The following is a 21,628-nucleotide window of genomic DNA, read 5'->3' on the forward strand; positions in this document are numbered from 1 at the left end:
AGTTTACCTTGGAATCCATTAAGCTTGAAGTCTGCCTTCTCATATTTCATTCGGCTTTCATAAAGCTCCGCTCAGCTCAAACTATTTTCTTAGTTCCATACAATTGGCTTTGACATAACCATGTGTATTGGCGCTGGATACACGGCATCCATTACGACTTGGACACAGTTAACGCACAGATATCAGTAGATAAATTTGGTTCATCATCCCTATTTTTAACATTTAGTCTAACGACAAACAACGCCGCGATAGCGATATGTAGGCAATAAAATTGGTAGCAAAATATTATTAATTAATTACAAAATGTGCAAAAAAGGCACAAAAATCAAAAACCTAACGAAAAGTAAAAAAAAATATACAACACAATGCCACGCTAATCATCATTATAGACAACAATCCTCAACACATCCTTGAATAAAAAAAATCGATATCCCGTTTACCCGAATAATCCCATCCTGATTCCTACAATTCCGCTCTGTCCACCCGCCCCCTTGTGTACCCCAAGCTCTGTCGTTTCCTTTTGCTAAGCCCCTTTTGTTACCATTTCTTAAATGAAAAAAGTCTCAGATTGGGAACTGTGGACGGGACAATTCTCACACATAGTTCACATATGCTTGAAACGAAAGTTCGAAGCCAATTCGAAGACCAATTAAGGAACAAAACATAGTAACCAAGTTAAGATTCATTAGAAATGTGTACAGAACAATTACAAAAACAAAAACAAAACAAAAACAACATTACTACTACTACTTTTCAATGCATCCCTAAAGCAAGTCTACAGCCATAACCGAGAATAAACGGAAGCGTTTATTTTGTACAAAACTCCTTTTAAAATAATAAATATTAAGATCTTATACTCTGAAAGCTCCTCCCTATCTACCGCTCTCTACATAGATCGTCTATTGGTTAAAAACTCTATATAAACAACCACCCCGAATTGATTTAAATTGTAACTAAATTTAACTAACCTTTCAATGACTTTTTTTTGGTACATTTGACTAGTGATTAAGTTGTATATACAGACATTTTGTACACACCTGTACATATAAGCTGCGTCTAAGTGGCTAAAAACACTAACCCTATTGAAAGCAAAGAAAATCTGTAAATATATACCAAATTTGAACAAAACTGTGAATTATGAATAACCCAGGATGAGTCGAACTACCCAAGTATACTTCTAACGTACTTTTCAAAATTGTATTTACGTATCGATTTCCAATTACTCATTTCTTCTATACATAATCCTACTAAAGCCTCTTCCTACAAAGCTAATCTTTCTTTAGCCAGACTTGTATTTACCCATCCTTCTCTTCAAATAGATATCTCTCTTCCTCCTTTCTCTGAATCAATCACTCACTCACCAATATCGCCAATAACGTGTCTCTCGTGAGGGCAGAGCGCATGTGTTGGATGTCGTGTAATTTTTGTCATTACTCAATCTGAAAAAAAAAATAATAATAATAATAAATAAACCAAAATATATATATAGTTCGAAATCGCATTAATCCCGATCAAAAATTCATTGCTCAACTAAGCTTGCCTTTAGTACAGCATCCAAATTATTGGGATAGTGCCAAGCAGGCTTCCCTGCTCTATGCTCGCTCTTAATAACGGTAAACCATCAAAGAATGTAACTATGCTCACTTGTTCTCACTGCTACGCCTACTCGCTCACACTAGAACGCTGGTCATACCACCAAATCAACGATAAAACCCAAAACAAACTCTATTGATACGTATTGTTTTGGCCTGCCTATATAGACTGTAAAACCCTAGTTTTTGTGAGATGTTCCCTTCACAGTTCTACAATTTGAATTAAGACAAGCGAAAGAATGTCAGAACTTTGCTGCTTTAACTAACTAGCACCTGTTGAATAAATTTGTTAAATTAAATCAAAGTGCCAGTGTCCAACTTATGATCTTATTATTTCTGTATGTACTGTATCTGATCTGATCTCCCCTCTTAAATTTTCTTTTACTCTAATAACCCCCGTGCACAAAACCCCCAAAACCCAAAAAATCGAGCCCACAATAATCCCACTGACACTTAATTGAACACCGAAGCCGATGACCCACCACAAAAAACACACACACAACCCCCAAACCCAAAATACCAAAAATAAATATACACAAAACACTTAAGCCAAAAAAGAAGTCCAACCAACGAAAAACTGGATTAAACTGTTTATATGTTGTCTCGTTTAAGTTCTTCCTTTGTTTTTTTGTTTTTAGAAACATTTAGTTTTAAGATTTATCCGAGTCCCCCACCCATCACTCTTGTTTCCAAGAAATATTGTCTTGCAAATATCCCAGCAAGTCCTGAACCCTCCATCAGACTTTATTGTCTAACGAAGCCCCCACCTTTGAACCGACGATTTTTATGTCGCACTTTCGTTTCTATGTGTTTCCAAGATAATCTATTGAGTAGCGAACCCTTTACCGACTATGTCACCGAATGAATAGTTGAATGCACCCACCAACGATTAACATTTAAACAACCAAAACAACTCCTGTCTATCTCTCTCTCGTTCTTCCCTGCCCTGGATGTTATGTTATAGACACCGAACAATGCTACTCAGATACGGATTGTCCCAGTGAAAAGTCATGCCTCCAAGGACACTGCAGCGATCCTTGTACAATGCGTGGCGCGTGTGGTGTGAATGCGCTCTGCAAAACTGTACTGCATCGGCCGCGCTGCTCCTGCCCCAGCTGCCACATCGGTCGGCCGGAGGTCGAGTGTAAGCTCGATCCCAAGTGCTCATCCGATGATGCGGATGCCAAGACCAAGGAGCAGATCCCATGCTCCAGCGATTCCGAGTGCCCCGAGACGTTGCAGTGCGGCCAATACGGTCAATGCACAGATCCGTGCAACAATCCGCTCTTCATTTGCGAGAGCAACAAGAAGTGCGAGACCCGGCGCCACCAACCGGTCTGCATTTGCAAGTCGGGCTTTATAGTGAACGAGTATGGCGAGCTAACCTGTGCCCCAGATAAGCGGGAGTGCTATCGCGACGATGACTGCGCCTCGAACATGGCCTGCACGGATGGCAAGTGTCGAAACCCGTGCATCGTCCCCTTGGGCCGAGCACCGATCTGTGCGGAAAACAAGTCCTGTGAGGTGCAAAACCACAAGCCCGTGTGCATTTGCATGCGGGACTGCCAGCCATCGATATCCATCTGTCTGCGAGACGCCGGCTGTCCAGCTGGCCTGGCCTGTCGCAAGCTCCAGTGCGTCGATCCGTGCAAATTTGCCACGTGCGCACCCAACTCGCCATGCATTGTCGAGGATCACAAGCCGATATGTAAATTCTGCCCAGCTGGATTTATAGCCGATGCCAAATATGGATGTCAAAAAGGTAAAGCACCAAACGTACTCTCTCTCTCACTCAGCTCTCTGTCGAGTGATAGTGCCTTATGTCTTTCTGTCTCGATTATCTCTGTTTCCCGCTCTCTCTCTCACACATGCTCTCACCTTTTTGCTAGTCTTATTGTCTGTCCCCTCACAAAAAAAAAATTAAAATAAAAATAAAAAAAGAACCTCAACCGATCGCAAACAAATCAGCACGAGAAAATACATTGACCGAAGCGCCGCCTACACCTTTTTAATGTTTCAGGTCTTGTCAATTATTTTCCTAGAAATGTTTGTGCAAATGTACATAGGACTGAGAAATTAACTGCCCGTACCAAGCTTTAGCCTACCGATATGGTTTTTAGCAAAAACTTACCCTCCAAAAGCTTAGTTACAAGCCAGAAGCCAAGGTCAAAAGACTTTATAACCCCACGGTCAGATGCTTTACGCCACTAGCACAGCGACTAGGTTGAAGCACTTGAATGAAAAGAGTTATTGAGAAAGGCGTTGATCTTTAAGATCTTACTACGTCCCTTTGGATTATCCATTGGGAATTCAAATGAAACATATACAATAACATAAAGACACAATTTCAAGAAAACTCTTCTGAACATTCACACACGCTCATGCTCACAGTGATATTAATCAATTTATTAATCAAAAGGCTCCCGATTACTCGTACTATACAATTCTTAACCTATGATTCTAAATAAACGGTACTGAGATGTAATACTAATGGTAAACCTAAACCAATCCAACACCAAATATGTAGCTAACTAATAGTAAAGACGTTCGTTTCTAATTTAAAAATGATTAACCGTAAAATAGTTTATAAAGCTTCCGATATTTGTTTACATTTGCAGCTGTATGCAAGAGAGTTAGATAGAATTCCGATACAGTATTTCCTTAGGTATGCCCCTCTGTATATATATATAGTGCACATACTCTTTTAACGTAGATATACACTTTCTTCCTTTAGTTGGTATAAACTTGTAAATATTTTAACGATTTTTTTATTTTTTTAAATCTTATACTTTTATTTTGAAATATGTACAAAAATATCCCACTCAAAAATGCAAAATTATGTAAAACCAAAAACCCGATAAAGCAGCTAAGCCAGGTGGCAACTGTACGTCACACGAAGATTGCAGTGAAGCTCACCAATGTGGATCGTCTGGTCAATGTATTGATCCCTGTCAAATAGTTTGTGCGAACGCAGTAAAGTGCCTTACACTAGATCATAGGGTTGCCACATGCATTTGCCCGAACACCCTGACGAACACAAACGGCACTAGGTGCATTCCCACCGAAACTACCCTCCAGACAACCACGAAACCGACTGAATCGACTACAGAATCAATTAATATAAAATATACAGTTATGCAGTTGGCAAATCAAACCGAAATGCGAACTCGATTTACCGATATAGAAGCAGAAAACGAAACAACCATGTCTTATACTAGTACCACCGAATCCTACCAAACTACACAACCCATTTCATTCACAAGACCTACTGTCTCATATAATAATGCCCCTCCATATGAGAACGCAAAAGAAACCCCAACAGAAATGGAAACTCCAGCGACCGACAATTCTTTTCCGCCAATAACACAAGAAAGTACTTCTTCAGAAAGACCTATACAAACTACAAGTACTACTCCAGGACGTATAACAAAACAAATGACTGAGTTTTCGACAGAAATACCAACTATACGACCTGAAAGTAGCGTTCCGAATAAAACGTCCGATGAAACCACTCATATTCCTGTTGGAACGACAACCCACGAAGACACGACAAAATCTCCCAGTGAAGAGACAACTACAGAACTTGTTAGTAGGAAAACTCCTCCCACAACAGATGAGCAAACAACAACATTTACCACAGACATTTCAACTAGTCGGTCTGAGGGTACTGCTTCGGCAATCACCACAGAAACTACCTCTCATATTCCGATTGGAACAACTAGGGGTCAAGTAACTGAAGCAACGACTAAAACGCCTATCGAAGAAACAACAACAGGGCCTGTTGGTGGGCAAACTTCTCCGTCTGACTCAACATACACAACCTTCTCTATGGGTACTACTTCAGGAGGAATTACAGAAGAGACGACAGTATTTACTACTGAAGTTCCAACTAGTCGGTCTGAGGGTTCTGCTTCGGCAATCACCACAGAAACTACCTCTCATATTCCGATTGGAACAACTAGAGGTCAAGTAACTGAAGGAACGACTAAAACGCCTATCGAAGAAACAACTACAGGTCCTGTTAGTAGGCAAAATTCTCCGTCTGACTCAACATACACAACCTTCTCTATGGGTACTACTTCAGAAAGAATTACAGATGAGACGACAGTATTTACTACTGAAGTTTCAACTAGTCGGTCTGAGGGCACTGCTTCGGTAATCACCACAGAAGCTACCACTCATATTCCGATTGGAACGACCAGGGGACAAGTAACTGAAGCAACGACTAAAACGCCTATCGAAGAAACAACTACAGGTCCTGTTAGTAGGCAAACTTCTCCGTCTGACTCAACATACACAACTTTCTCTATGGGTACTACTTCAGGAGGAATTACAGATGAGACGACAGTATTTACTACTGAAGTTCCAACTAGTCGGTCTGAGGGTTCTGCTTCGGCAATCACCACAGAATCCACCTCTCATATTCCGATTGGAACAACTAGGGGTCAAGTAACTGAAGCAATGACAAAAACGCCTATCGAAGAAACAACAACAGGGCCTGTTGGCGGGCAAACTTCTCCCTCTGACTCAACAGACACAACCTTCTCTATGGGTACTACTTCAGGAAGAATTACAGATGAGACGACAATATTTACTACTGAAGCTCCAACTAGTCGGTCTGAGGGTACTGTTCCGGCAATCACCACAGATGGTACCACTCATATTCCTATTGAAACAACTAGTGGGCTTATGACTGAAGGAACGACTAAATCGCCCAGCGAAGAAACAACCAGAGGGCCTTTTGGTAGGCAAACTCGTCCTTCTGACTCAACAGGCACAACCTTCTCTATGGGTACTACTTCAGAAAGAGTTACAGATGAGACGACAGTATTTACTACTGCAGTTCCAACTAGTCGGTCTGAGGGTACTGTTCCGGCAATCACAACTGAAGCTACCACTCATATTCCGATTGTAACTGAAGCAACGACAAAAACGCCTATCGAAGAAACAACTACAGGTCCTGTTAGTAGGCAAACTCCTCCGTCTGACTCAACATACACAACCTTCTCTATGGGTACTACTTCAGGAGGTATTACAGATGAGACGACAGTATTTACTACTGAAGTTTCAACTAGTCGATCTGAGGGTACTGCTTCGGCAATCACCACAGAAGCTACCACTCATATTCCGATTGGAACGACCAGGGGACAAGTGACTGAAAAATCGACAAAATCACCCAGCGAAGAAACAACAACAGGGCCTGTTGGTGGGCAAACTCCTCCCTCTGACTCAACAGGCACAACCTTCTCTATGGGTACTACTTCAGAAAGAGTTACAGATGAGACGACAGTATTTACTACTGCAGTTCCAACTAGTCGGTCTGAGGGTACTGTTCCGGCAATCACAACTGAAGCTACCACTCATATTCCGATTGTAACTGAAGCAACGACAAAAACGCCTATCGAAGAAACAACTACAGGTCTTGTTAGTAGGAAAACTTCTCCGTCTGACTCAACATACACAACGTACTCTATGGGTACTACTTCAGGAGGTATTACAGATGAGACGACAGTATTTACTACTGAAGTTTCAACTAGTCGGTCTGAGGGTACTGTTCCGGCAATCACCACAGAAGCTACCACTCATATTCCGATTGGAACGACCAGGGAACAAGTGACTGAAAAATCGACAAAATCACCCAGCGAAGAAACAACAACAGGGCCTGTTGGCGGGCAAACTTCACCCTCTGACTCAACAGACACAACCTTCTTTATGGGTACTACTTCAGGAAGAATTACAGATGAGACGACAATATTTACAACTGAAGTTCCAACTAGTCGGTCTGAGGGCACTGCTTCGGCAATCACCACAGATGGTACCACTCATATTCCTATTGAAACAACTAGTGGGCTAATGACTGAAAGAACGACTAAATCGCCCAGCGAAGAAACAACCACAGGTCCTTTTGGTAGGCAAACTCGTCCTTCTGCCTTAACAGACACAACCTTCTCTATGGGTACTACTTCAGGAAGAACTACTGATGAGACGCCAGTATATACTACTGAAATTTCAACTAGTCGGTCTGAGGGTACTGCTTCGGCAATCACCACAGAAGCTACCACTCATATTCCGATTGGAACGACCAGGGGACAAGTGACTGAAAAATCGACAAAATCACCCAGCGAAGAAACAACAACAGGGCCTGTTGGTGGGCAAACTTCTCCGTCTGACTCAACATTCACAACCTTCTCTATGGGTACTACTTCAGGAAGAATTACAGATGAGACGACAGTATTTACTACTGCAGTTCCAACTAGTCGGTCTGAGGGTACTGTTCCGGCAATCACAACTGAAGCTACCATTCATATTCCGATTGTATCTGAAGCAACGACAAAAACGCCTATCGAAGAAACAACTACAGGTCCTGTTAGTAGGCAAACTCCTCCGTCTGACTCAACATACACAACCTTCTCTATGGGTACTACTTCAGGAGGTATTACAGATGAGACGACAGTATTTACTACTGAAGTTTCAACTAGTCGGTCTGAGTATACTGTTCCGGCAATCACCACAGAAGCTACCACTCATATTCCGATTGGAACGACCAGGGGACAAGTGACTGAAAAATCGACAAAATCACCCAGCGAAGAAACAACAACAGGTCCTGTTAGTAGGCAAACTTCTCCGTCAGACTCAACAGACACAACCTTCTCTATGGGTACTACTTCAGGAAGAATTACAGATGAGACGATAATATTTACTACTGAAGCTCCAACTAGTCGGTCTGAGGGTACTCTTCCGGCAATCACCACAGAAGCTACCACTCATATTCCGATTGGAACGACCAGGGGACAAGTGACTGAAAAATCGACAAAATCACCCAGCGAAGAAACAACAACAGGGCCTGTTGGTGGGCAAACTCCTCCGTCTGACTCAACAGACTCAACCTTCTCTATGGGTACTACTACAGGAAGAATTACAGATGAGACGACAGTATTTACTACTGAAGTTCCAACTAGTCGGTCTGAGGGTACTGTTTCGGCAATCACCACAGAAATCACCTCTCATATTCCGATTGGAACAACTAGGGGTCAAGTAACTGAAGCAACGACAAAAACGCCTATCGAGGAAACAACTACAGGTCCTGTTAGTAGGCAAACTCCTCCGCCTGACTCAACATACACAACCTTCTCTATGGGTACTACTTCAGGAGGAATTACAGATGAGACGACAGTATTTACTACTGAAGTTCCAACAAGTCGGTCTGAGGGGACTGTTCCGGCAATCACCACAGAAGCTACCACTCATATTCCGATTGGAACGACCAGGGGACAAGTGACTGAAGCAATGACAAAAACGCCTATCGAAGAAACAACTACAGGTTCTGTTAGTAGGCAAACTTCTCCGTCTGACTCAACATACACAACCTTCTCTATGGGTACTACTTCAGGAAGAATTACAGAAGAGATGACAGTATTTACTACTGAAGTTCCAACTAGTCGGTCTGAGGGTACTGTTCCGGCAATTACCTCAGAAGCTACCACTCATATTCCGATTGGAACGACCAGGGGACAAGTGACTGAAAAATCGACTAAATCACCCAGCGAAGAAACAACTACAGGTCCTGTTAGTAGGCAAACTCCTCCGTCTGACTCAACATACACAACCATCTCTATGGGTACTACTTCAGGAAGAATTACAGATGAGATGACAGTATTTACTACTGCAGTTCCAACTAGTCGGTCTGAGGGTACTGTTCCGGCAATCACCACAGAAGCTACCACTCATATTCCGATTGGAACTACCAGGGAACAAATGACTGAAAAATCGACAAAATCACCCAGCGAAGAAACAACAACAGGGCCTGTTGGTGGGCAAACTCCTCCCTCTGACTCAACAGACACAACCTTCTCTATGGGTACTACTTCAGGAAGAATTACAGATGAGACGACAATATTTACTACTGAAGCTCCAACTAGTCGGTCTGAGGGTACTGCTTCGGCAATCACCACAGAAACTACCTCTCATATTCCGATTGGAACAACTAGGGGTCAAGTTACTGAAGCAACGACAAAAACGCCTATCAAAGAAACAACTACAGGTCCTGTTAGTAGGCAAACTCCTCCGTCTGACTCAACATACACAACCTTCTCTATGGGTACTACTTCAGGAGGAATTACAGATGAGACGACAGTATTTACTACTGAAGTTTCAACTAGTCGGTCTGAGGGTACTGATTCGGCAATCACCACAGAAGCTACCATTCATATTCCGATTGGAACGACCAGGGGACAAGTGACTGAAAAATCGACAAAATCACCCAGCGAAGAAACAACAACAGGGCCTGTTGGTGGGCAAACTTCTCCGTCTGACTCAACATACACAACCTTTTCTATGGGTACTACTTCAGGAAGAATTACAGATGAGACGACAATATTTACTACTGAACCTCCAACTAGTCGGTCTGAGGGTACTGTTCCGGCAATCACCACAGAAGCTACCACTCATATTCCGATTGGAACGACCAGGGAACAAGTGACTGAAAAATCGACAAAATCACCCAGCGAAGAAACAACAACAGGGCCTGTTGGTGGGCAAACTCCTCCCTCTGACTCAACAGACACAACCTTCTCTATGGGTACTACTACAGGAAGAATTACAGATGAGACGACAGTATTTACTACTGAAGTTCCAACTAGTCGGTCTGAGGGTACTGTTTCGGCAATCACCACAGAAACCACCTCTCATATTCCGATTCTAACAACTAGGGGTCAAGTAACTGAAGCAACGACAAAAACGCCTATCGAGGAAACAAGTACAGGTCCTGTTAGTAGGCAAACTCCTCCGCCTGACTCAACATACACAACCTTCTCTATGGGTACTACTTCAGGAGGAATTACAGATGAGACGACAGCATTTACTACTGAAGTTCCAACTAGTCGGTCTGAGGGTACTGCTTCGGCAATCACCACAGAAACTACCTCTCATATTCCGATTGGAACAACTAGGGGTCAAGTAACTGAAGCAACGACAAAAACGCCTATCAAAGAAACAACTACAGGTCCTGTTAGTAGGCAAACTCCTCCGTCTGACTCAACATACACAACCTTCTCTATGGGTACTACTTCAGGAGGAATTACATATGAGGCGACAGCATTTACTACTGAAGTTCCAACTAGTCGGTCTGAGGGTACTGCTTCGGCAATCACCACAGAAACTACCTCTCATATTCCGATTGGAACAACTAGGGGTCAAGTAACTGAAGCAACGACAAAAACGCCTATCAAAGAAACAACTACAGGTCCTGTTAGTAGGCAAACTTCTCCGTCTGACTCAACAGACGCAACCTTCTCTAAGGGTACTACTTCAGGAAGAATTACAGATGAGACGATAATATTTACTACTGAAGTTCCAACTAGTCGGTCTGAGGGTACTGTTCCGGCAATCACCACAGAAGCTACCACTCATATTCCGATTGGAACGACCAGGGAACAAGTGACTGAAAAACCGACAAAATCACCCAGCGAAGAAACAACAACAGGGCCTGTTGGTGGGCAAACTCATCCCTCTGACTCAACAGACACAACCTTCTCTATGGGTACTACTACAGGAAGAATTACAGATGAGACGACAGTATTTACTACTGAAGTTCCAACTAGTCGGTCTGAGGGTACTGTTTCGGCAATCACCACAGAAACCACCTCTCATATTCCGATTGGAACAACTAGGGGTCAAGAAACTGAAGCAACGACAAAAACGCCTATCGAGGAAACAACTACAGGTCCTGTTAGTAGGCAAACTCCTCCGCCTGACTCAACATACACAACCTTCTCTATGGGTACTACTTCAGGAGGAATTACAGATGAGACGACAGTATTTACTACTGAAGTTCCAACTAGGCGGTCTGAGGGTACTGTTCCGGCAATCACCACAGAAGCTACCACTCATATTCCGATTGGAACGACCAGGGGACAAGTGACTGAAGCAATGACAAAAACGCCTATCGAAGAAACAACTACAGGTCCTGTTGGTAGGCAAACTTCTCCGTCTGACTCAACATACACAACCTTCTCTATGGGTACTACTTCAGGAGGAATTACAGAAGAGACGACAGTATTTACTACTGAAGTTCCAACTAGTCGGTCTGAGGGTACTGTTCCGGCAATTACCTCAGAAGCTACCACTCATATTCCGATTGGAACGACCAGGGGACAAGTGACTGAAAAATCGACTAAATCACCCAGTGAAGAAACAACAACAGGGCCTGTTGGCGGGCAAACTTCTCCCTCTGACTCAACAGACACAACCTTCTCTATGGGTACTACTTCAGCAAGAATTACAGATGAGACGACAGTATTTACTACTGCAGTTCCAACTAGTCGGTCTGAGGGTACTGTTCCGGCAATCACAACTGAAGCTACCATTCATATTCCGATTGTAACTGAAGCAACGACAAAAACGCCTATCGAAGAAACAACTACAGGTCCTGCTAGTAGGCAAACTCCTCCGTCTGACTCAACATACACAACCTTCTCTATGGGTACTACTTCAGGAAGAATTACAGATGAGACGACAGTATTTACTACTGAAGTTTCAACTAGTCGGTCTGAGTATACTGTTCCGGCAATCACCACAGAAGCTACCACTCATATTCCGATTGGAACGACCAGGGGACAAGTGACTGAAAAATCGACAAAATCACCCAGCGAAGAAACAACAACAGGGTCTGTTGGTGGGCAAACTCCTCCCTCTGACTCAACAGACACAACCTTCTCTATGGGTACTACTTCAGGAAGAATTACAGATGAGACGACAATATTTACTACTGAAGCTCCAACTAGTCGGTCTAAGGGTACTGCTTCGGCAATCATCACAGAAACCACCTCTCATATTCCGATTTTAACAACTAGGGGTCAAGTAACTGAAGCAACGACAAAAACGCCTATCGAGGAAAAAACTACAGGTCCTGTTAGTAGGCAAACTCCTCCGCCTGACTCAACAGACACAACCTTCTCTATGGGTACTACTTCAGGAAGAATTACAGATGAGACGATAATATTTACTACTGAAGCTCCAACTAGTCGGTCTGAGGGTACTGTTCCGGCAATCACCACAGAAGCTACCACTCATATTCCGATTGGAACGACCAGGGAACAAGTGACTGAAAAATCGACAAAATCACCCAGCGAAGAAACAACAACAGGGCCTGTTGGTGGGCAAACTCCTCCCTCTGACTCAACAGACACAACCTTCTCTATGGGTACTACTTCAGGAAGAATTACAGATGAGACGACAATATTTACTACTGAAGCTCCAACTAGTCGGTCTGAGGGTACTGCTTCGGCAATCACCACAGAAACTACCTCTCATATTCCGATTGGAACGACCAGGGGACAAGTGACTGAAAAATCGACAAAATCACCCAGCGAAGAAACAACAACAGGGCCTGTTGGTGGGCAAACTCCTCCCTCTGACTCAACAGACACAACCTTCTCTATGGGTACTACTTCAGGAAGAGTTACAGATGAGACGACAATATTTACTACTGAAGCTCCAACTAGTCGGTCTGAGGGTACTGCTTCGGCAATCACCACAGAAACTACCTCTCATATTCCGATTGGAACAACTAGGGGTCAAGTAACTGAAGCAACGACAAAAATGCCTATCGAGGAAACAACTACAGGTCCTGTTAGTAGGCAAACTCCTCCGCCTGACTCAACAGACACAACCTTCTCTATGGGTACTACTTCAGGAAGAATTACAGATGAGACGACAATATTTACTACTGAAGCTCCAACTAGTCGGTCTAAGGGTACTGCTTCGGCAATCATCACAGAAACCACCTCTCATATTCCGATTTTAACAACTAGGGGTCAAGTAACTGAAGCAACGACAAAAACGCCTATCGAGGAAAAAACTACAGGTCCTGTTAGTAGGCAAACTCCTCCGTCTGACTCAACATTCACAACCTTCTCTATGGGTACTACTACAGGAAGAATTACAGATGAGACGACAGTATTTACTACTGAAGTTCCAACTAGCCGGTCTGTGAGCACAGTTTCGTCAATGACTCCAGACGTTACCACTCATATTCCAATGGGTACTACTTCATGGGGAAAGAATAAAAAACAGACAGATCCTCCAAATGAAGACAGTGGGTCTACTATAACAACCGAAATACCCGTATATATCTCGCGGGGTACTACCCGTGTATATACGACTCTGCAAACGACAGAACTTACTCAGGATATGGAAACTATTCCGCTACTTGTGGCTTCTACTCCTATGTCGGTATTGAACTCAGTTTCGGATGGAACTCCAAATGCTACAGATTTATCTATGAGCGATACTCCCACGACTGAGCGAACAATGACCTGTGCGACAGACAGAGACTGCTTTGACGACGAGACATGCTTAGGGGGGCTGTGCGTAGCGCCTTGTGATTATTTCAAGAATCTCTGCACTGTGGGCAATCTTACTATTTGTCGTACATTGAACCACACCACAATGTGCTTCTGTGGCACCGCCGATGATGTAAATAGACCCGATTGTTCTATGAAAGCAGGTAACTAAAGTTGTGTAAATATGTGTAAGTTGTTATCGAATCATATTGAATGAATTGCAAGGAACCACAGGGTTGCGGTAAATTCTTGGCATCATGGCATCGCCGACTACTTTCAACGCCAATCACATAACTGGCAAATCGTAGTTGCCTACTTCAGTTGGATGTCATTTCTCTTTTTCTTCCCTTCGGATTTCCAGCCATTATCCTACCTTTTGTGGCATATATATATATATGTGGCGGATCAGCTATCCGAACCGTACGGACACCATGCATGCATCCATTCGTTATTATTCCTCGCAAAGTTCCGTGTCTTCTTTGTGGTCTACTTTTTCAAATACATTTGCCTCTGACCTGTCTCTATATACTGCTTCTTCAGTTTTGTTTTGTTGAACTCCTTGCACCTCTTACCGATCTCCACGAGCAGCACCTGAAATAGTTTGAACTCTGTGTGTCCACTAGGGAGCTTTTGATCGAATGTCGATTCCTGGAAGTTATTCCCTGCATGTCGATCTGTTTTGTTGCTCGTTCATGTTAGTTGCCTGCTTGTTGTCTGCCTGAGAATGCCTGCTGCAAACATCATCAAACCCTGTGTCATTGTCTTCACCATTCTGAATGTTTTACTCGTTTCTCGTTTTTCGTTCTTCGTTATGTTTTGGAAAGACCCCAACTCGCATGTTACCTCGCAACACCCTTCAATTGTGTGCTAATCTGTGTTGATTTTGTTGTATATATTTAGTATCTAGACTTCGCTGTCGTTAAACTTTTATCATGTTCCGTAAGTGTATTAGCCTGTAGTAAGTAGTAAAGGAAAATATTGCATGTGGTATTGGGATTACTAATCATAACAAAGCCTTATATTTATCAGTATATAGTATGCACTAACTCACTTATCGCTTTTGCATGTGTATATGTTGTTTATTAAGCAACTTATAAAAACTAAACTATATATTTAACTAACTCTAGAGACTGCTACAGTTTTTAATATGCCTGAACCTAGTTTAAAAGTTAGAATAAGGATGCAAAATGAAAAGCTCTACTAACTGCATTGAACAATTAATGAAAGAGAAAACTACCTACCGAACAGGATTCTTGACCTAAAAGGAATGAATTTAATTATAACGACGTAAAATTTACGCACCCTTGCGTTATAATAAATCTACTTAAAATACCCTAACTGATGCATGAATATTACTTACGAACAGAAATTGGTTGCGCATCGAGCAACGAGTGCCCCTCACAGCAGGCGTGCATTAATGCCCTCTGCGTGGATCCCTGCACCTACGACAATCCCTGCGGCCGCAATGAGGATTGCCGTGTCCTGAACCATCAGCCTTCGTGCTCGGGAACTGGTCGTACTCCTGGCTGTGAGCACTGTCCACCAGGGGCAAATTGCGATCCCACAACCGGTGCTTGTATCAAGGGTAAGTTTAGCAAGAGTCTTTTTATTTGTAAACCAAAATCGAAACCTAATAATAATAGGTGTAAATACGATGTGTACATATTCTAATATATATAAATTAACCTCCCGTTACCCGTGTAAATACATCTCTCTCCTTAGCTAATGTAACAATAACAACTATTACTACCAAGAACTCCACATCTACCAAGATACCAACGAAACCAAGAACAACAGCTAACCCAAACACAGGCGTCAAAAAGACCCCTACTACTGCAAGGGCCAACACCACCACAACAACCACCACTACTACCACTTCTTCCACTAGCACTGAATCGAGCACAATCACAAGCGCTACTAACCAGACCAGTAGGAACCACAGTAAGAAACCAGACACAGAAAGCACCACCTCCCATACCGATGCCACAAGACGGTACCGCGATGGTGAAAACAATATTACCGATACACCAACGCCGAGGCCCACGATTCCAACAACCACGTTGCGTGGCGAAGATATAAGTAGTGGCAATCAGGGTCGTACCACATCCCAGCCCAAAAAGACCACTCGGCTGGATACTTCCAACGAAGATTTCACAACGGGCAGGCCCCTTGAACTGCCCACCACGGAGGGCACCACCACTGAGGTCTACGACACCATGATTGCCCCTCTAGGCAATACAACAACTGAAATCTCATTAATTAACCCATGTACAGTAGATACTAACTGTGCTCACAACGAGCACTGTAAACTGGGAAATTGCCGTAAGAAAGGTATAACAACTGCAAATATATGTGAAATGCACGCCACTTTGGGATAAACTCAGCTTACAACATTTATCCCAAAGTGGCACTAATACTGATCAATTTGTACATAATTTCTTATGTATAGGGCATTATGTTTTCTGGCATTTATAATTAATTTAATTTTGTTATAAAAAATACAACAAATTGTACATAACTAGCATAGCCCCTGTACATATTATTATCATTTAATCTGATTTAAAATCTCACCAACAAAGAATTAACTTTTTTAACTCACTAAAATCCTCTCTAACAAGTAGAACCGCCGGGTTCACCGAAAACACCCGAACCCTGTCAATCTAACAACGACTGCATTGAGAGCGAGGCCTGTTACATGGGCTTGTGCCAGGATCCGTGCGAGTTTGCCAAGATCTGTGCGGCGAGTGCCAAGTGTTCGGCCAAGAGTCATCGTCCGATTTGCACCTGCCCGCAGGGCCATGAGGGCAATCCGATGGTCAAATGTGTGCCCACTCAAACCTCAAGTAAGAAACTAATAATTAATCAACAAATTCATTTTATGACTGGGCTACTCAACTACCAAAAATTTATAACGAATTCTACATACCAATACTCCATATATTTTTCCACTACTATAATACTTGTAATTACAATATAAAATCAAATAATTTTCCAGTCGAATGCACTGATAATTCCGACTGCGGCGTCACTGAGGCCTGCATTAATCAGCGCTGCCAGCATCCTTGTGATGTTCATGATCCTTGCGCCACGAATGCGGTTTGCATCAATACCAATCACGCCGCCGAATGCAGCTGTGTGGATGGTTATCAGGGCAATGGATTGGTAGGCTGCCAGCCAGGTTAGTATATTCCCAAAATCAAATGCAATAGCACCTCTGCTGTCTAAAAATCCTCTGCTAATGACTCACCATGTCTCGTTTCCAACAACAATTTCTCTTGCATACACTGTACAAAAATCCCGTACACCATGCCACGACACATGTATAAAACTTGTACCGTCCTACCAACTCTAAAAACCAAAACCAACAATCTATAAATACACCAACACCGATCCAACCGAATCGCACCGTAATCCTAACCACAGCACGCTCCCATGTCTGCCAATACAACGAGGACTGCCCGCCGACGAAGCTGTGCGATCGCCTCAACCGGCGCTGCATCAATCCCTGCCAAGAGGATTCGTGCGGCGAAAATGCCGAGTGTATTCCCGTGAATCACGGCACTGATTGCCGCTGCCTGCCTGGTTACCTGGGCAATGCCTACGTGCAGTGCCTGCCCAGTCAGGGTTGCCGATCGGACTCCGAGTGTGACTCAAGCCAGGCCTGCATCAATGGCAAGTGCTCCTCGCCCTGCCAGTGCGGAGCCTCGGCCCTCTGCGATGTGGTCAATCATCGTGGTGTGTGCAAGTGTCCGCCGGGCTACAACGGAAACCCCGAGGTGGGCTGCCGACCGCCCCAAAACCCATGCGAACCCAATCCTTGTGGCTTGAATGCCTTGTGTGAGCTGGACAATGGAAATCCCATCTGCTACTGTCCCAAGGGTCTCACCGGAAATCCTTTCAAAAATTGCAGTGAGTATTAATTAGAAATTTACGTTTTCACTTTTCCCCTAAACCAAATACCCAAAAATCTAGTACCGGAAGGAGACGAGTGCACTCCAAACCCATGTGGCCCCAATTCGGGTTGCCGTCGCGTGGAGGGCAAGCCCATTTGCTTCTGCCTGCCGGAGTATGAGGGACAACCTCCTTCGATTCCCTGTGAGCTGCCCTCGAATCCCTGCGACCCATCACCTTGCGGTCCCAACACTCAGTGCTCGGTGCTCAGCAATGGCTTCTCCAAGTGCACCTGCCTGCCGGGATATGTGGAAAGCCCCAATACAATTCGTGGCTGTGTGGAGCCGATTAACCCGTGCGATCCCAACCCCTGTGGCACCGGGGCCATCTGTGACTCCTCTCGCCAGCCCGTTTGCTATTGTCCGGACAACAAGATTGGAAATCCTTTCAGGCTGTGTGACAAGCCGGCCGTTACCATTGAACTGTGTCAGCCTGGACCCTGTGGCCGAAATGCTGACTGCTATGTGGCCGGTAATCGCGAGGAATGCTATTGCCGCTCTGGTTATGTGGGCGATGCCTATCAGGGCTGCCGTGAGCCCAGCCGAACCGTGTGCGATCCTAATCCCTGTGGGCCCAATGCCAACTGTTTGGTGGCTAGCGATGGGCAGACTGCCTGTGTCTGTCCCGACGGTTTGTCCGGTGATCCAACATCTCTGATTGGCTGCCATGGCTATGAGTGTCAGGTGGATGCAGATTGTCCCAGCAGCAAAGCTTGCATGGGCTTCCGATGCTACGATCCTTGTCCAGGAACCTGCGGCCAAGGAGCTAGCTGCCGCGTGGAGGAGCATCATCCCGTTTGCTCCTGCAATTCGGGATTAACTGGAAACCCGGGAGTCCGATGCTATGCTTTGGATCATCCCAAGACGAATCCCTGTGTGCCCAGTCCCTGCGGCAGGAATAGTGAGTGCAAGCTGCTGAACAATCGCGCTGTTTGCTCCTGCCTGCCTGGATATTTGGGAGATCCCCAGTCTGGCTGTCAGCCAGAGTGCGACATCAACTCGGATTGTGGGGAAACTTTGTCCTGCATCAATCACAAGTGCGTGGATCCATGCGCTGGAACTATTTGCGGCATTAATGCAATATGCAACGTGCGCCAGCACACGCCAGTGTGCCTCTGCCTGGACGGATTCGCTGGCGATGCCTTCTTGCAGTGTGTGCCTGTTGGAGTCCTTAGAAATGTTTCGCGGGATCCTTGTGCCCCATCTCCCTGTGGACCCCATGATGTTTGCTCGGTCCATGGCGATGGCGTGGCTCTGTGTAATCCTTGCTTTGGACCCAATGCCCAGCAAAACCCACGCTGCCGACCCGAGTGCGTGGCCAATTCGGATTGTCCCTTTGACCTGGCCTGCTTGGGCCACCGCTGCCTGGATCCCTGCCCAGGTTCCTGTGGACGCAATGCCATCTGCAATGTGTATGAGCACAATCCGGTGTGTGCTTGTCCCACGGGATTGTTTGGAGATCCCTACGAACAGTGCACCACTCAGTCTGTGATTGTGCCAACGCCCCAGCCCAGCTGCGCCAAACTCCATTGCGGTGCCAATGCGGAATGCAAGCGTCAGCACAGCGGACTGGCCTGCGTTTGCCGGAAGGGTTACTTCGGAGATCCGCACATTGGCTGCCGGCCGGAATGTGTCCTTAACAGCGATTGTCCGGCGGAGAAGGCTTGCCTGAATGCCAAGTGCGTGGAGGCCTGTGCCGGAGTTTGTGGCATCAATGCGGTTTGCCGTGTGGTCAGCCATGCGCCGGTGTGCATCTGTCCGGAGGGATACAGTGGCGATGCCTCTATTGCCTGCAATCCTTACTACTTGCCACCTGTAACGCCTCCTGTGCGGCCTCTGCCCTGCGAACCCTCACCTTGTGGACCCAACTCGCGTTGCCTGGCCACGCCTGACGGCTATGCCGCTTGTTCCTGCCTGCCCAACTTCAAGGGTGCTCCGCCTGTATGCCAGCCGGAGTGTGTGGTCAGCTCGGAGTGTGCTCCGAACCAGGCCTGCCTAAATCAGAGATGCGCTGATCCATGCCCTGGAATTTGCGGTGGTGGAGCCCGTTGTGAAGTTTTGAATCACAATCCGATCTGTTCCTGCGAGCCCAACTTCGAGGGTGATCCATTCGTGGCCTGCTCGCCCATCCAGGATCCAGGACGCGAGGTCGACGTGCCAAAGAATCCCTGCGTGCCATCCCCCTGCGGACCCAACTCCATTTGCCAGATCAAACAGAACCGTCCCGTGTGCTCCTGCGTGGCCAACTACATAGGCAGCCCGCCATATTGCCGGCCGGAGTGCACGCTGAGCAGTGAATGTCCGGCGGACAAGGCCTGCATCCAGGAGAAGTGCCAGAACCCGTGCGCCAATGTCTGTGGACACAATGCCCGCTGCACGGTCATTGCCCACTCGGCTCACTGTAGCTGCGACCAGGGATACGAGGGCGATGCCTTCATCAGCTGCTCCAAGACGAGTGTGGAGAAACCAGGTGATGACTTTGGTCCCTGCTATCCGAATCCTTGCGCCGAGAATGCTGTGTGTACGCCTTACAACAATGCCGCTCGCTGTACCTGCATCGAGCCATACTTTGGGGATCCCTACAGCACCGGCTGTCGTCCGGAGTGTATCTACAACTCGGAGTGTCCCTCGTCGCTGGCCTGCATTAAACAGCACTGCCGGAATCCCTGCACGGCGGCTTGTGGAGCAAATGCCGAGTGTGCGGTGGTTAATCACTTGCCAAGTTGCAGCTGTTCCCGTGGCTTCGAGGGTGATCCCTTCGAGGGTTGCAAGCGAGTTCCAATTGTCGGACCCGTCAGCGTCTGCGAGCCGAATCCCTGCGGACCCAACAGTATTTGTCGCACGGTGGAGGGTCATCCCACGTGCAGTTGCCAGGTGGGTTACTTTGGGGCCCCACCTCAGTGCCGTCCGGAGTGTGTGGTGAGCTCGGAGTGCGCCCAGCACCTGGCCTGCATCAACCAGAAGTGTTCGGATCCTTGTGCTGAGACCTGTGGCTTCAATGCCAAGTGCCAGGTGAACAACCACAACCCGATCTGCTCCTGTCCCACCAACTATGTCGGCGATCCATTCGAACAATGTGTGCCCAAACGTAAGTATATCCTTACCTAGACTTAACCTGCGGAATTTAAAATATCATTGATTTCCCTTAGCGTCAGAACCCCCACGTAATGTGGATCCCTGCCTGCCCAGTCCTTGCGGACCAAATGCCAACTGTCGCAATGTTAACAACCGAGCCGAGTGCTCTTGTGCTGCTGGAATGTTTGGAGCTCCGCCCAACTGCCGACCGGAGTGTGCAATCAATCAGGATTGCCCTTCGAACCGGGCATGCATACGTCAGCGTTGCGAGGATCCTTGCATCGGCATCTGTGGCTTTAATGCTCAGTGCTCGACGCAGAACCATCAGCCTACATGTAGTTGCATTGATAGCTTCGAGGGCGATCCGTATACCGCCTGCCGCATGCGAGAGAGTGAGTACCTGCCTTTCAATTATTTGCTATCCTCTCCAGGAGCACGGAAGCTGTGTGCTCGAGGCGTGCCCTTAATGTTAAATGTTCCTTTCAGTGGTGTTTCTGGAAGTACTGGGCTTGTGGTATATACATCCTTTGCATGTTCCTTGTATTGTGTACATATAATGGTAGCCTTTCATCTAAATATAAGAGCTGGAAATAAATCGATTTTCTATAGATTTTTTTTCATTAAAAACATTTCGATTAAATTGATTTTGAAAATGTATACCTATGTATTG

At 45.4% G+C, this 21,628-nt stretch overlaps 3 protein-coding genes across 16 annotated transcripts in view; all 3 read left to right on the top strand.

Moving 5' to 3' along the window:
- Positions 1–21,628, top strand: part of dpy (fibrillin-like protein dumpy) — a 120,202-nt gene that overhangs the window by 49,130 nt on the left and 49,444 nt on the right. For 7 of the 14 annotated variants that reach the window (XM_070284908.1, XM_070284879.1, XM_070284915.1 and 4 more), the window contains 8 exons: positions 2,557–3,354; positions 15,300–15,518; positions 15,656–16,264; positions 16,552–16,776; positions 16,929–17,111; positions 17,357–17,842; positions 17,906–20,971; positions 21,033–21,350. In XM_070284908.1, the coding sequence (XP_070141009.1) occupies positions 2,557–3,354; positions 15,300–15,518; positions 15,656–16,264; positions 16,552–16,776; positions 16,929–17,111; positions 17,357–17,842; positions 17,906–20,971; positions 21,033–21,350 (5,904 nt within the window). Of the gene's footprint in view, positions 1–2,556; positions 3,355–13,763; positions 14,098–15,299; positions 15,519–15,655; positions 16,265–16,551; positions 16,777–16,928; positions 17,112–17,356; positions 17,843–17,905; positions 20,972–21,032; positions 21,351–21,628 lie in introns of those variants that run through there. The other 7 variants (XM_070284931.1, XM_070284884.1, XM_070284920.1 and 4 more) reach the window with 4 other exon arrangements.
- On the top strand, positions 4,443–5,565 carry LOC138927932 (uncharacterized; the record flags this gene model as incomplete). The annotated part of the gene is made up of 2 exons (XM_070283434.1): positions 4,443–5,372; positions 5,437–5,565. Coding segments are annotated over 2 exons (1,059 nt in total), but the record flags the coding sequence as incomplete, so codon positions are not given.
- Positions 6,408–8,631, top strand: LOC138927933 (mucin-2-like). Its single transcript, XM_070283435.1, has 2 exons — positions 6,408–8,438; positions 8,503–8,631. Exons 1-2 carry the CDS (start codon positions 6,603–6,605, stop codon positions 8,629–8,631), a joined length of 1,965 nt encoding a protein of 654 aa, XP_070139536.1. The 5' UTR covers positions 6,408–6,602.

The sequence above is a fragment of the Drosophila kikkawai genome, chromosome 2L, assembly GCF_030179895.1.
Source record: "Drosophila kikkawai strain 14028-0561.14 chromosome 2L, DkikHiC1v2, whole genome shotgun sequence".
Lineage (NCBI taxonomy): Eukaryota > Metazoa > Arthropoda > Insecta > Diptera > Drosophilidae > Drosophila > Drosophila kikkawai.